Genomic DNA, 14,518 nt, shown 5'->3' on the forward strand with positions numbered 1-14,518 from the left:
GCAGCAACGCGCCTGCGCCAAGACGTGGCACAAAGGTGGCCATCATAGAGAGAGAGTAAAGTGACCCACAGCCTGAACTTCCGGTTTCAATTGATGTTTTTTTCCCCTTACTTTCTGTGTGGGTGGAATCGAAATTTACCCATAGAAGGGAACCCCAAGAATCCTAGGGCAGCTGTGACCGGGCGGCAGGTGTCTTGCTCATCAAAGCAGAACTTTTGGTACAAAGCATGTTCTGTTGCTTCTTAAAGGCCACATAAGATCACAATTTAAATTTCTGAACCTGTTGGAAGTACAACTTCTAGCAAAACTTAGAGGTGGATGACTGCCGCTTTGAGACAAGAGTTGATATTTCAGACAATAAAGATACAGGAGCCCTGTCCTTCTTTTCATATGGTCACCCTAACCAACAGGTTAAAAAACACAAATACAAAATACAGTATCAAAAGCACAACCAGGATAAAACCATGCAGCAAAATTGATGTAAGATTAAAATACAGAGTTAGAACAGTAAAGTTTAAATTTAAGTTAAAATTAAGTGTTAAAATACTGAGAATAAAATACTGAGAGAATAAAAAGGTCTTCAGCTGGCGATGAAAAGAGTGCAGTGTAGGCGCCAGGCAGACCTCTGGGGAGCTTGTTCCACAGCCGGGGTGCCACAGCAGAGAAAGTTACTGAAATTACTGCCAGTGCATTCATTTCCTGCCCACATATAATGTAAATAAATCTTTCCTGGGTGGTACTATTAGGTTACAACTGTTTTTAGATTGCAGAGAATCTCTGGAAGGGTATGTAATATAACTGGGTTTTGTTTTGTAAATGTTTAGAGTGATAGCCCACAAAGCAATTGACCAAACTGTAAAACAAGAAGTTGTGACATTTTATAATCACTTTAGATAATAAACCTCAGCTATACAATACTGCTGATTTTTTAAAAGCAACTTCCAAATGCAGATCAGTTTGCTATTGCTTAACTTTATCATCAACTTTCTAACTATTCAAGCAAGTCTTCAATATGTATATTATTCACAGCACTCAAAAATGTTTCTTTCTGATACTATTTGGCGCTACCATCACAATAAAACAGTGGTTGCCATTAGTTTTTTAACCTGTTGCTTGTTTATTATGGTTTCAATTTTTTGTGAACCGCCCAGACAGCTCTGGCTATTGGGCGGTATAAAAATGTAATAAATAAATAAATAACACTCGAGTCAAATGTCGCTGTTGTTTTGTTTTAGCTTTTTAGCATTCCAAATGGTAGCGTGTCTGCGCACAAGTCAATGGAGCGCAAGGCATCTACATGCAATTCAGGATTTGGGGACTGAGATCTAAACCTCTAACTTGTAATAGTAGTAGTATCACTTTGCTGCCGTAAGACACTCGGGCAGGATCTACACTACTGTTTTTAAATGGTTTATAACAGTAGTGACAACTGTTGAGGCCCAGGAAACACTCCCTATACAGTCTTCAAAACGTTTTCAAAGTGTTATATCCTGCTTAGTGTAGATCTGAGTCGCCTCCACACATAACTTGCAATTGGGGGATAATGATTTGTGTTTGCATTGCCATGGCTATTTATTTTAACATTCAAAGCTAAAAAAAATAAATGTTCACATGAATTAAGGCTTGGTGTAAAAAGAGCAGGAACTCTGCCCTTGCTGCTACCTTTTGTTTGGGGGTGAGGGGGGCACTAGCAGCACAATCGCAGTTATAGAAGAAATCTATTGGTCTTTGTGAGCAATTCTCACCTCGGGAGATATAAAAATGGTTTCCAATATGAACCAGGAAGTTCTCTATTATACAATGGGATGGCTACTTCTTCTCTTTTTTTAAAGCCCTCTGTTGGTACTTAACAGAAAGTCTATGCGTGGCACCATCTATTTATCACATGGGTGGGGAAATTAAGAACATAGACTTATAAAGTAGATCTGCCAATTCCATTGTTTCTAAACAATGTTTGCTGGTGCATTTTGGTTCCCCCCCCCTTATTTTTTGGTTTGCCTTTGGGAGGAAATGACAGCTGTCCATGGAAAACAATGGAAAGATTGAGGACGTTAGCATGATTAGATTTTTATTTCATGTTGAATTATTTCAGTTTTTAAAATTGCTCTGCCTGTGAAAATTCATGGCTATTATCTCGATATTGCAAGTTAGAGGTGTGCTGCGAACTGTTTATAACCCTGTGGAAAACTCCAACAGTGTTTATCCATTATCCAAGCTGCAGTTTTTCGGACATTGTAAAAGCCAGAAAGAAACTGGTTGAAATGACCCTTTTATGAATAAAATGTGATGCAAAAAGAAGAAGAAGAAGAAGAAGAAGAAGAGGCATGTGTTGGAGAAACAGAGAACAATAATGAATCCATTTCACACCTAGAACCCATCCAGAACAGAATGAAATGGACCAGGGAAGATGTTTTATAAATTTTGTGAAACACAAGCACATACAAACATAAGAGTAATACTTTAGGGATGAAATTCATTCATTATTAAATTTTGAGTAGCCTATTCCCAAACAAATCATTCAGAACAACTGATTCTAAGGTATCAACCCAAGTCAAATTCACATACTACAAATGATTAGGTTGTAATGATTTCAAGTAAATATATATGACTGGACAGCAGATCACAAATCTGGCTGTGTCTGATGCCTTAAAGCAAGGCATTCTGATCTATTTTTGTTGTTAAAACGTGTTTTGACTGGGAATGGGTTCTTAAATTTTAATAATACATGGATTGCATTACTAAAATATTATTCCTATACAAATAATATAATTTAGCATATCTTTACAAAAATAAAATCTCTGCTCTGGCCCATTCTGTACGATTTCTGGGTGTGGAGGGGCTAATAAAATAAATATTAGAGTTCAATTCTAACAACTTGTTCTTAAGTGCGTGTAGCAGATCCACTGCTTTGGGTTTTGACCAGTTTTATTTATAAAGGGCCCCTTTCCGGGCCGTTCAATTTCATTCAACTTTATATCGTCTGTCAAAGATCCACAGAACATCAACGTGGATTCCTGCATTGAGCAGGGGGTAGGCCCCTTCCAACTCTACTATTCTATGATTCTATAACTTCTCCGCTACTTCTTTCTTTCCCACCATGACCCTAATGCTCAAGTGAGCAAACGGAATGGGAGGGAGCAGGGAGAATAAAGGCGATGATCGTTCCAAAGCCCTGCAAGGAAAAGAAGCCTTTTTTCACGCAATCTTTAATTTTTCAATTTTATTTTATTTAAAACATTTTTATAGCACCGCCTCACCATTTCTGGCATCAAGGCGCTTTACAATAACATAGAAAACAATTCCATTAAAACCCTCAACTCACATGAAGACAATTCCATTAAAACCCTCACCCTCAAACCATTAAAAGCCCTCAACCCCAATTTAAACCACCCCTTCCCCAAACTCTTGTGAAAATAAAAAACACCTTACAAAGGCATTTGAAGCAATTGAGAGTGGGAACCTGTCTAATCTCCAGTGGCACATTGTTCCATAACTGGGGGCCAGCCACTGAAAAAGCCCTGGCCCCTGCACATTCCAATTTGTAGCGGGGGACCATCAGCAGGGCCAGTGTTACCATAGAGGCCACTCAGGCGGCCACTTAGAGCACCAAGCTAAGAGGGGCGCCACATGCCATGCAGCACTCAGGCGCGTTGTTGGCTGTGAGCCGGGCCGGCCCAGCCCGAGGATTCAGCTGGGCCTGGGCGGACGAGGTGGTGCCCCGTGCCCGCCCAGCTGAAGCAAAGCCAGGGACATTGGGGGGGGGGGGGCTCCACGTTCAGACTTCTGCCTGGAAGCTGCCCTCCCAGAGCCACTCTAGCCGCCCTCTCAGAGCCAGGAGCCTGCCGCCAGAAGAAGAAAAAGCACGTGGCAAGCTTGACCCTGGCCCAAGCCAGCCTCTGCCTTACTCACAAGGAAAGGGCACCGGGTCGCCTCGCCTCTCTCCTTAAACAGGCTGCAATGTCCAGGCAAGCAGGACTCCCTCTCCCTTCCCCCAGGAAAGCTAGGGATTTGTGGACTCCTTGCAAGGCAAACTCTCCTGCTTCCCGATCCTGCACATGTGGATCAACAGGACTTGCATCCGAGAAAGCGTTGCACTGGGAGGCACCAGTGCAGCCCAATCCGCCTATGCCTCCTTACTCAGAAGCCTTATTCCCCCAAGTAAACGTGCAGACGGGATCAGGACACCAGGCTGCATAGCGGGTTGCGTTCGCACAGAAGTAAGTCCCAGTGAATTCCAGACAGTTCAGTCCCAAATCAAAGTGAGCCAGTCCCAGCTCTCCACTCGGCACACACATTTGGACTTCTGCGCAATTTGGGGGGGGGGGCGGTGCAAGTAGCTCACCTTGCCTAGGGCGCAAAATAGTCTGGCACCAGCCCCATGCTCCTGAGAGCGAGTCTGCCAATGGCGAGACCCAGGAGAAAGGCGAGCACTCAGGTATCCAGGACCCAAGCAATGCAGGGCTTTTATACACCCCGAGAAGACCTTGTAGCGCACCCCAGCAGCCAACGGAGCTCTTGAAGCACCCAAGTGATAGAAGACCACTCTGAAAGCCCCTTTTTACTTCCTCACTTGCCACTTCCTCCGGATATGGAAGGGCCTAATCGGAACCGGAAGTGAGCCCTGTACGGAAATCTCTTTTTTATTAAAAAAAAAAAAAAAAGTGCCTGGTGGGGGGAGGTGGTGTGTGTGTGTGTGAGAGAGAATCGCAGGAGCTGTTCCCAGAGGACGTCACAGCCCGGAGCCGCCCGTGACTGCGGTGCTGGAGGACCTGCTCCTAGAGCCCAAAGGCGGGTGGGGGGGGGACCATAAAGATCTGGCCCAAGTTGGTCCGCCAGCGTAAAGCGGAGAGAGAAAATAACCCTCCCTTTCCTCTCGTTGGGCCTTGGAGTGGGGCGGGGGGGCGGGGCTCTGCCGTGACCCCTGACCCCGCCCACATCTGGGCGCCTCAGGAGGCTGCGCGCGCGCGCGCTTCTCTCTCCCCGCCCTCCTCATGACAGAGCGCGCGCGGCGAGGACATCCGGTTCCGCCCCGAATCAGTGTGAGGGAGGGACGCGCCGCACCAGTCGCTCCTCCCCGCGCCTTCGGCCGGGAGCGAACCGGACCTGAGACCCAGGAGAGCGCCTAGGTTGGTAACGGGGCAGAGAGAGGCCCGGCCCGGGCGTGCGTGGGTGGCTACCTTCCCTTCCTTCCTTCCTTCCTTCGCGGGTCTGGGGCAGGTCTCCTCCGAGGTGGTTCTCCTCAGAGCAACGGGCGAGGAAGGAGGGGGGGGGAAGAGGCGGCTACTACCGCTGTCAACGGCGCTGCAGGCCGACTTGGGTTTTAGGGAGAGGGTTCCGCCCCGCCCCCACCCCGGCCCCTCTCCCTGTTCAAAGGGCATGATGCAGAAACAGCTCCTCCAAAGATGCCCATGTAGCGCACAACGCATCTAACAGCCCTCTTTGAAAGCTGCAGGTCAGCCTTCCCCAACCCGGTGACCTGGAGATGTGTTGGGCTTACAGCTCCCATCATCCCCAGCCAGTACGCACTCGTCCTCAGCCACCCCCATACGCGCATGCATGCATAGCCTTAAGATCCTTCGCTGCAGCCGTAACTCACAGTGTAATATTTAAATGCCAGCTATCATTAAACGGTAAAGTACTTTGTGCAAAGCCCTTTGTGCACATTACTTACCCTATTTCTTTGATTCTAAGACGCACTTCCCCCCCCCCATATAAACATCTCTAAAAATGGGGTGCGTCTTAGAATCTGGGTGTGTCTTAGGGTTTTTATTTCTGTTGGTGGTACTGAAATTAGTGTGCATCTTACAATCGATGGCATCTTACAATCGAAGAAGTAATTCTTGAAACAGCCCTGTGAGGTTGGTCAGCGTTGGGTAGGGCTGAAAATAAGAGGACAGCTTACAGAGGCTAAGATTCAAAGCAGAGCCTTCCCATATCATAGGCCATAGTTGCTATGCTTTGCCAGCTTTCATTTCATAGACTAAAACTCGAATACTATGGGCCTATTCAGACAACACACTAAACCATGGTTAGGCCACTAACCCTTTTGCAGCAAATGGTTAGTGAGCATGTTTAATAATAATAATGATAGCACTCTTCAAATACTTAAAAGGTTGTCACACAGAGGAGGGCCAGGATCTCTTCTCGATCCTCCCAGAGTGCAGGACACGGAATAACGGGCTCAAGTTAAAGGAAGCCAGATTCCGGCTGGACATCAGGAAAAACGTCCTGACTGTTAGAGCAGTACGACAATGGAATCAGTGACCTAGGGAGGTTGTGGGCTCTCCCACACTAGAGGCCTTCAAGAGGCAGTTGTCAGGGATGCTTTAGGGTGGATTCCTGCATTGAGCAGGGGGTTGGACTCGATGGCCTTGTAGGCCCCTTCCAACTCTGCTATTCTTTGATTCTATGATATTTTTTTCTTACCTGCCTCTCCCTTTGGATCGAGGCGGGGAACAACATTAGTAAAGGAATCAACACATTTTAAAAATTCTTGATTTTTACATTGATCTGGGTAGTCCTGCTGGAAAAGGCTAGTCTTCAAAGCTGCCTTAAAATCACCGTTAATATTACGAATCTCCTCCAGCAGGCTGTTCCGTAATCCAGGGGTGACAGAAGAAAAGGTCCTCTGGGAAACTGATGTCATGTTTAAACCGTGGTTATGTAGCCACCATGGTTAGGAGAGGTTCACACAACATGCTAAGACATGGTTGACATGACATGCTAAGCCATAATGTTTAGCTCAAAATGCTTAACCACTGTGGCTTAGCGTGTTGTCTGAACAGGGGCTATGTGTTTACTCCCCTAGGCCCACACCAGGGATTGTTTCCTGAGCAGGTTGCCGCCACCATTACATACTGCTTCACCTGCTGACAGCTGTATTTATTTGCTGAGTAGTAATGTGGATGGATCTGCTTAAAATATAGAAATACTAAAACTTCCCTAGTTTAGGGGTAATTAACCTGACGTGCTCCAATTTTTTGGAGCTATAATGCCCATAGAACCCAGCTACCATGGTCATCATGGTTGCCTACCCTAGAATACATTAACTATTCATAACAGTACCTCTGCTGCCTTAGTGTTCATGCAAATATACTATATATTCTGCCCTAGAGATTAGAAATCTGCTTGCCATTCAGAGAATGGCAGCTGTACTGCACACGTGTACTCTAAGCATTTTAATGCAGAGCATTCAAAAACAGCCCTCTTGTATCAGAGTACGTCATCCTGTTCCCCATAGTGGACAATCAAATGCTCCTGGAAAGCCTGCTGGCAGGTCCCAAGACAGTGGGGAAGAGACGTTTTTTCTGGGCTTGGTGGTCCAGGAAGGGCAGAGACAAGCTACAAAAGAAGCCACAACTGTGCCCTTACAAGAGCCTCCTGTTACATCTTGGTTTAAAATGGGATGGGAATGCATATAGCAGGTACAAATCTCATCAGGGAATGGTAAAATGAGTGGCCAAACTTTGCATGTCTGGTCACAACTATTCATGTCAAAAGGTAAGAGGGCAAAGCAGGCAGGGCTAGAACCTATACTTCACAGAGCAACACTTTAACCACCCAGCCACAGCAGCAGATGGGAAAATAAACCATGGAACATTTGCTATCCCCAAGCTGCCAGTTCACTGATCCAGCTATGTATGCCAAAACCAAGAGGGTTGTATGAGGGTCCCTACTCCTGTGTACTAGTACAGGTTTGAACTCCAGATGTCATCTTCCACCAGAAAAGGGAGAAAGGAAGGAATCCATACACAAAGGATACCTGAGGAAGTGTAGTGTCTGAGCCAATCAGTTGCATGGCTCCCACATAACCCTGGTTGCCTTTTGCACTGTTGAGCCTTTGCCGTATAATCTAGCCACACTTTTTCTCATACTCAGTTGCCTGGTTCTGCTGATTATTGCTGCAAGAGAGTTTATTATCCACCACCCCGGGAATATTATTATCCATTCCTCCACATGTTCGTCACATTAGTAGGTGCTTTTAAGTGATTGAGAAAGAGAGAGTGCTCCCACTTAGGTGTTCTTCCAATGCCCTTGCTCAGCCTTCCCTCCCCTGTTCTGGGTTTTTTATGGGTTGTGATCTTCAAAGCGAAAGGGATCATGATTTTTTGCCCTAGTAATAGTTGAAATGGAAAGCCTGGCATTCACCTGCAGAGAGTTTACCTGCAGATGAGGGTTCATGCCTCCCGTCCCCCACCTTTGTGTACTTACCCTATGTGGGAGACACTGCTTCTAGCTGTTGGTAGAGGAAGGATTGGTTGGCCAGTAAAATTCAGCCAAGAAACAGTTATCTGTACTGAATCGGGAGTGGGGGGTGAGGTGATATGGCAGGCCTTTGCAACAGTCATACTTAAAGGCATGGTTTCTCCTTCCTGATTATCTGTATGAAGTGATTTGCCCTTGTTAAAAAAAATGCACTTAAAGCTGATCACCCTGAAGTTTATACTTCTTAACGTTATGTTTATTCTCCTGTATTATAGCCTTTGACATTGTGTACCAAAGAAATGGTGATGGAGAAGCCAAGTCCGCTGCTTGTAGGGCGGGAGTTCGTGAGGCAGTACTATACCCTGCTAAATAAAGCACCAGATTTCTTACACAGGTAACTTCTAAAGATATCCATACCTTATCTGGACCAAAGTAGCAATTTGGATTGATCCCCAATATCGTTTAGTTTGCCATTTTCTCTATAACAAGTTGATCTGTTCTGTATGGACATACCACATTGATATTTGTATCAATTTCCTGTATGCTGCCCTGATAGTTTACAGCCTATGACTAAAAGCTGTAAATTAATACAATACTGAGGGGTGGCTTAAACTTTTTTAAATAAATGAGTCTTTGAATAATAAAGAGCATAACTGATTTGGGCCATATATATTATCTTCCCAAAAACATGTTTCTATCACCAAGAAAATCAATTTTTGCAACACATACAGTTTATGCTTCAGAAATCTAATTCAGTGGTTTCCAAACTTTTTCAGGTAACTGCCCCCTTGGTTCGCTACCCTACACTATAAAAATCATTATTCAGAATAGCGGTTTTCAAGGACCCACTAAGGAAGATAATAACAATAAAATTCAAAACAGTAACAATTAATTGAATATTTATTCAAAATCCGAAGCACTCACCGCAGGCTTGCTGAGAATGGGAGGGAAAAGAGAGCAAACACCTCTGTTTTGCAGCCGGTGTGGCGGGGCACACAAAGCAGAGTATGTCTCTTCATTAGCGTTTTGGTGCTTTTGAAACATTTCAATTCGCCGTTAAAAGAACTGTTCTTAAATGGTATTAATACATGTGTGGATTCTTCCCCCATATGGCTTGAGACCAAACTACCTTCTCCCATAAAAATGTCCCTGGGTTTTAAGACCTTCTGGAGAGGCGCTTCTCAGAAAAGACCACCTAGAGCGCCCCCTGCCACCCCTTCACCTCTTAACTCCCCCCTATGCAATCCCACCGCCCCCTTTGGGAACCACTGATTAATCTAGGTCCTGGCTACATTTGTACCAAATTTATTGTGGGCTTTTTTTTAAAGTTTTAGAGTTAATTGATGAAGGGTTCAGGGAAGCAGCTGATCAACAGGAAATGAGGACTGTAAGAGGGAACAAAAGCGCAGATGCAATTTCTGCTCTTCCTTTATTTATTTATTATAATTATATTTATACTTTCCTTTAACGTTAAATGTCGATACAAAAAAAAATAAGCTTAAAGCCACAGAACAATCAGCAGGATTAAAAATGCATCTAAAAAGCTTTGGAAAATAAAAAGATATTTCTCTTGTCCAAAATGGACAATAAGGTACATGCCAGACAATTTTTTGTGGCCTACAAAAGTGAATGGCAGGAGACGGTCACAGTTGCATTCCAGATCAGTTACGGTAGTTGGCGGAATAGAGTTCCCATCTCCATCCCAACTAAAAGTCTTCAATACTAAAAGTATGTATTTTGTAATTGTGCTTTTAACCTGTTGGTTGTTTTATTATGGTTTTAATTTTTGTGAACCGCCCAGAGAGCTTCGGCTATTGGGCGGTATAAAAATGTAATAAATAAATAAATAAATTTGCTCATCTTAAGACCCTATCAGGAGACAGGGCAGAAAAGTTACTGGAAACCCAATTGATAGCTACAGATTGATCAGCAGTAGCTGAGGAACCTAAATCAGTGATGGGTAGACTTCAGTCTTGCCCCGAGATCCACTAAGTGCAGCCAGGTGCATAAGACATCCGCTTAAAATTAACAAATTTTGAGCTCAATGTATATATTTTTAGCATCGGAACTAAATGAAGTTCACACAAATCCACTCGTGGTTACCCCAAGCTTCCTTATTTAAGCAATATAATTTTAGTGTTAAACAACTTGGAATCAGAAATCTTTCTCAATTCACTGCAAATCACCCAAATATCTACCAGTAGATCCAGATCTACCTTTTGCCCACCCCAGAGTTTATCGTGATGTAATAATTCTGACATCCAGTGGGAGTTGTTTGCTTTCCTTCTCGAGGATTGCAATTTTCAGCTGAGAATATTTTTACAAACTCTCGAACTAGAGCGGTTATTCCTTTTTTCTGTAGATGTTGATTAACTGACACCACTGAATTTTGACATTTAGGAGAAATCCCCATTATTATACATTCAGATGCCAGCTGTCATATGTAATGAAGTGTGTGTGTGGGGCTTGGAAATAATCTGTTGCTTAATCATGTGCTTTTAGCCTTCATGATTCCAAAAAAAATATTGTATGTCTTTTTAAAAAAACAAATGCAGCCATGATTGATATATGTAGTGAACCGCCCAGAGAGCTTCGGCTATTGGGCGGTATAGAAATGTAATAAATGAAATAGTGGTAGAGGAAGCACTATAAGCTGCAAGTGGGAGAGGTAGAGTAGTGTGTGAGCACTGTGCTGCCTACACATGGATTGGGATGGAGAATTAAGTCAGTGAAGTTGGTGACCAGGAATAACTCAGAGGGCCTCTTGTTTGGTTTAGGAATGTGCAGTTCTGGAATAGGCAACTGCTGTCCTGGAACCTAATCCCAGGGGCTTCCTATCTGACCTTCCAGCATAGCTCCTGATCCTAAGGATCCTTGCTGTACGATGCACCTCCTCCCCCATAAACCCAACACATATGCAAAGAGTAATTGTGAGGAAGCATAAGAGCCTGTGTCAGAATTCCCTACAGCTCAGGTGCTGACTGTCATCCCAAAATTAAAACAAGGGCAAATGGGAGTAAGTATGTAAGAGGAGAATTCTGATGTAGCTTTAAGGCTTAAGAGCTCGTTGCCTGTGTCTCGTCTCATACATGACTCAGCGGGCAGAGCCAGTGTTGCTGATGCTTCAGCCTTTATTCAATTCAGAATATGGTTCCTGTTAAAAACTAGTTGCCAAGCAGGGATAAAGGTTCTAGAGTTGCAGTGGGGTTGCAAGTGTTAAAATTTGCCTATGTAGTTTTAGGTGTCGCATTAATTCCAGGGTCAAGTAAAGATTAATCATTTAGTGATTCAGGATATTTAATTACTAAATTTGTGCCCTTCTTTTTGACCCCAAAGTGGCTCTTAATATTCTTAAAATAAAGCAGTATCATTAGAAATGTACACAAAAATATAAACAATAAAAGGAAAGGGTTCTATTATGTATACTTTGGAGATAGTATGGGATGAGCCAGAAGCAGACATGTGGTGCCTTTGCCCACCTCCCCTCCAGGTTCTCTTACCATGGTAAGTTCTTAACATGATTGCTGTGGTTTTCAGGTTTTAAATAAAATTGGCCATTTCCTGTTGGAGAAATGTTGATTATGCTGTAGTTAGAATATATTAAGAGTGCTGCTGGATCAGACCAGTGCTGTATCAGAAAATGGTATTGCATATAGCCATCATGGCTAGTAGCCATTGACAGACTTACCTTCCATTAATTTTTCCAGTCCCTTTTTAAAGCCATCCAAGCTAATTGCCATCACCACAACTTGTGGTAGCACATTCCATAATTTAATTACACAGTTTGAAGAAGTAATTTCTTTTATCTGCTCCCTATCAGTTTCACTGTGTGACCCCAAAGTTTTACATAATGAGAGAGGGAGAAAATATTTTCTCCCCTCTTTCTCCCTGCCACACATAGGGCAGTAGCCAACTGTGTCATTCCGCTAGAACGCTAGCAGAATCTAGATTCTGAACTATGCACAAGAGACGAATCCAAGTAAAGTTACATTTGCACCAGTTTGGTTGTGCAAGCACTTTTCCGTGAGTATTGTGCATGCCACATGTGCAACTGGTTACATAAGTGCTTGTACCCGCTGTGCAATGCGTTGCACCCAGTTGCATATTCTGTCTGTGTAATTGCAACTGCTTGCACCCGCTGTGCAACCGATTGCACAATTGCTCGCACACCCTGTTGCACAGGCATATTGGTCAACTGCCCGTACAATGGAAAGGTTCAGTGGAACTCCACTAGTGCTATTTGCAGAATGTCACCATTGGATACTGCCGATAATGTCATAAACCGTAGTCAGTTTTTCTCTGTAGCCTTTCCTCAAAAGGAAGGTGCTTCAGCCCCCTGATTGCTGCCCTTTTCCAGCTCCTGGTATACTAAGAACATAAGTGCCATGCTGGATCAGACCAGAGGTCCATCTAATCCAGCACTCTGTTCACACAGTGGCCAACCAGCTGTCGGCCACGGACCAACAAAGCAGGACACAGTGCAACAGCACCCTCCCACCCATGTTCCCCAGCCACTTGTGCATATAGGCTTACTGCCTTGGATACTGGAGGTAGCACATAGCCATGAGGGCCAGTAGTCATTGATTGCCTTCTCCAGGAATTTATCCAACCCCCTTTTAAAGCCATTCAAATTGGTGACCATCACTACATCTTTTTTATAGATGCCTTACACTCTCATCTCTTTCCTAGGGCTTCATCTACACCAAGCAGGATATTCCACTATGAAAGCGGTATATAAAAGGCAGGAGCCACACTACTACTTTATAGTGGTATAGAAGTGCACTGCAAGATCTACACCACTGCTTTATAGTGGTACTGAAGCACTGACAACTCTTGGGGCCCATGACACCGCTACACCAAGCAGGATATAACACTAGGAAAGTGGTATGAAAGCAGTATATGGTATGTGTCATGGGCCCCAACAGTTGTCATGCACTTTATTTCTTTCCTATATTAAAATATTTACATTCCTTCTCAATGAAAATGTTGTTGGTTAAAAATCTAAACTTTGAATTATATAGTCCTTTTATCTGAGACTTAAGTGAAATACCTTAAAGCAGTTTTTTTTTAAATTTGGACAGTTTATTTGAAACCATTTTTTAAAATAGTAATGTGTTTTAGAACGTGCTCCTATGATCATCCTAAACTCCGTGCTTCAATGTCTCTGCAGGTTTTATGGCAGGAATTCTTCTTATGTCCATGGAGGGCTGGATGCCAGTGGCAAACCCCAGGAAGCAGTGTATGGCCAGGCTGTATGTACCAGAAATCAACTATATTATCATCTTCTATAAATAAAGGCATGGTCCTTTGGCAATAAACACTTACATGGATTAATAAGCTGCTAAATATTGTGCTTCCATTAGATCTAGAAGTCATCCTTCTACGTTTGTTAGGTCAAATTTAGACATAACATAAAGTCTTTTATTTATTGGCAGTGGCAAAAACATTAGTTGCCAAATGTTGAGAACAAACATGTTTAGCCCTGGATACGTGTGGCTTATAAAAATATGGGGTATAGCTAACATGCCGTATATGATCAGCTTTCAGGAAGGAGCCTTGAATAATATGCAAAGAATTTTAGGTTTTCCAACAGCGTTGAACACTATTTAATATTATTAAGTTATTAATTTTTTGTATGTAGTATAAATGTTAAAATTTTATAGGGAAAAATTAATAGCATGTTTTTGAATCGTTCTTAAAATGTTTAAAAACAAAATGTGTTAACTGGTAAACAAGACTTTTACTCCTAGCTAACATACTTTTGATGTGCTTCTTGTGTTTAGCACTCTATTGTTTGAACTTGTGCATGATATGGCTCACCTTTCTCCATACTTGTCATCATCCGGTGTTCCAGATAATGCTTGACTTCCTCTGCATTCACAAGGCAGTAGGTTCTTTTCTAGAAGAGAGGTGCAGTTGGAGGTCTGGACTAGGAGATGACTCCAACTTCCTCGAGCCAGTTTTTCTTGTGTTTCTATAGTGAAAATTTACCAGAGATGCAATTTGAGCCATTTTGGTCTGGTAAACGCGTGCCCCTATGGATGCTGGCACTCAACAGTGTGTATTGACTGCCACACCCAACTGGAGATTTGATAAAATGATAATTGTGTAGTTTTTCAGCACCACAGGGGTGTGCCATTCTCCCAGGTTATCTAGATTCACCAAAGTAACTCTAGGGAAAGCTCTAGCTTTTATCATTCTATCAGGCTCCCTGTAGCAAGGCTTGCATAGTATTTATGTGATTATTTTTAGTGTGCTCTTGAAAGATTAATTTAGGCTTAGTTTAGTGCTGTGGTGGGGAGCATGTGACCTT

The 14,518-nt window shown here is 43.3% G+C and overlaps 1 protein-coding gene across 1 annotated transcript in view; it reads left to right on the forward strand.

The window, feature by feature from the left end:
* The first annotated feature begins 5,023 nt into the window (after positions 1–5,023).
* G3BP2 (G3BP stress granule assembly factor 2) overlaps positions 5,024–14,518 on the forward strand; it is a 33,717-nt gene continuing 24,222 nt past the window's right edge. The window contains exons 1-3 of the mRNA XM_063131525.1: positions 5,024–5,126; positions 8,481–8,599; positions 13,376–13,457. Of these exons, the coding sequence (XP_062987595.1) occupies positions 8,505–8,599; positions 13,376–13,457 (177 nt within the window). The 5' untranslated portion in view covers positions 5,024–5,126; positions 8,481–8,504. The remainder of the gene's footprint in view (positions 5,127–8,480; positions 8,600–13,375; positions 13,458–14,518) is intronic.

The sequence above is a fragment of the Elgaria multicarinata genome, chromosome 1, assembly GCF_023053635.1.
Source record: "Elgaria multicarinata webbii isolate HBS135686 ecotype San Diego chromosome 1, rElgMul1.1.pri, whole genome shotgun sequence".
NCBI classification, from domain to species: domain Eukaryota; kingdom Metazoa; phylum Chordata; class Lepidosauria; order Squamata; family Anguidae; genus Elgaria; species Elgaria multicarinata.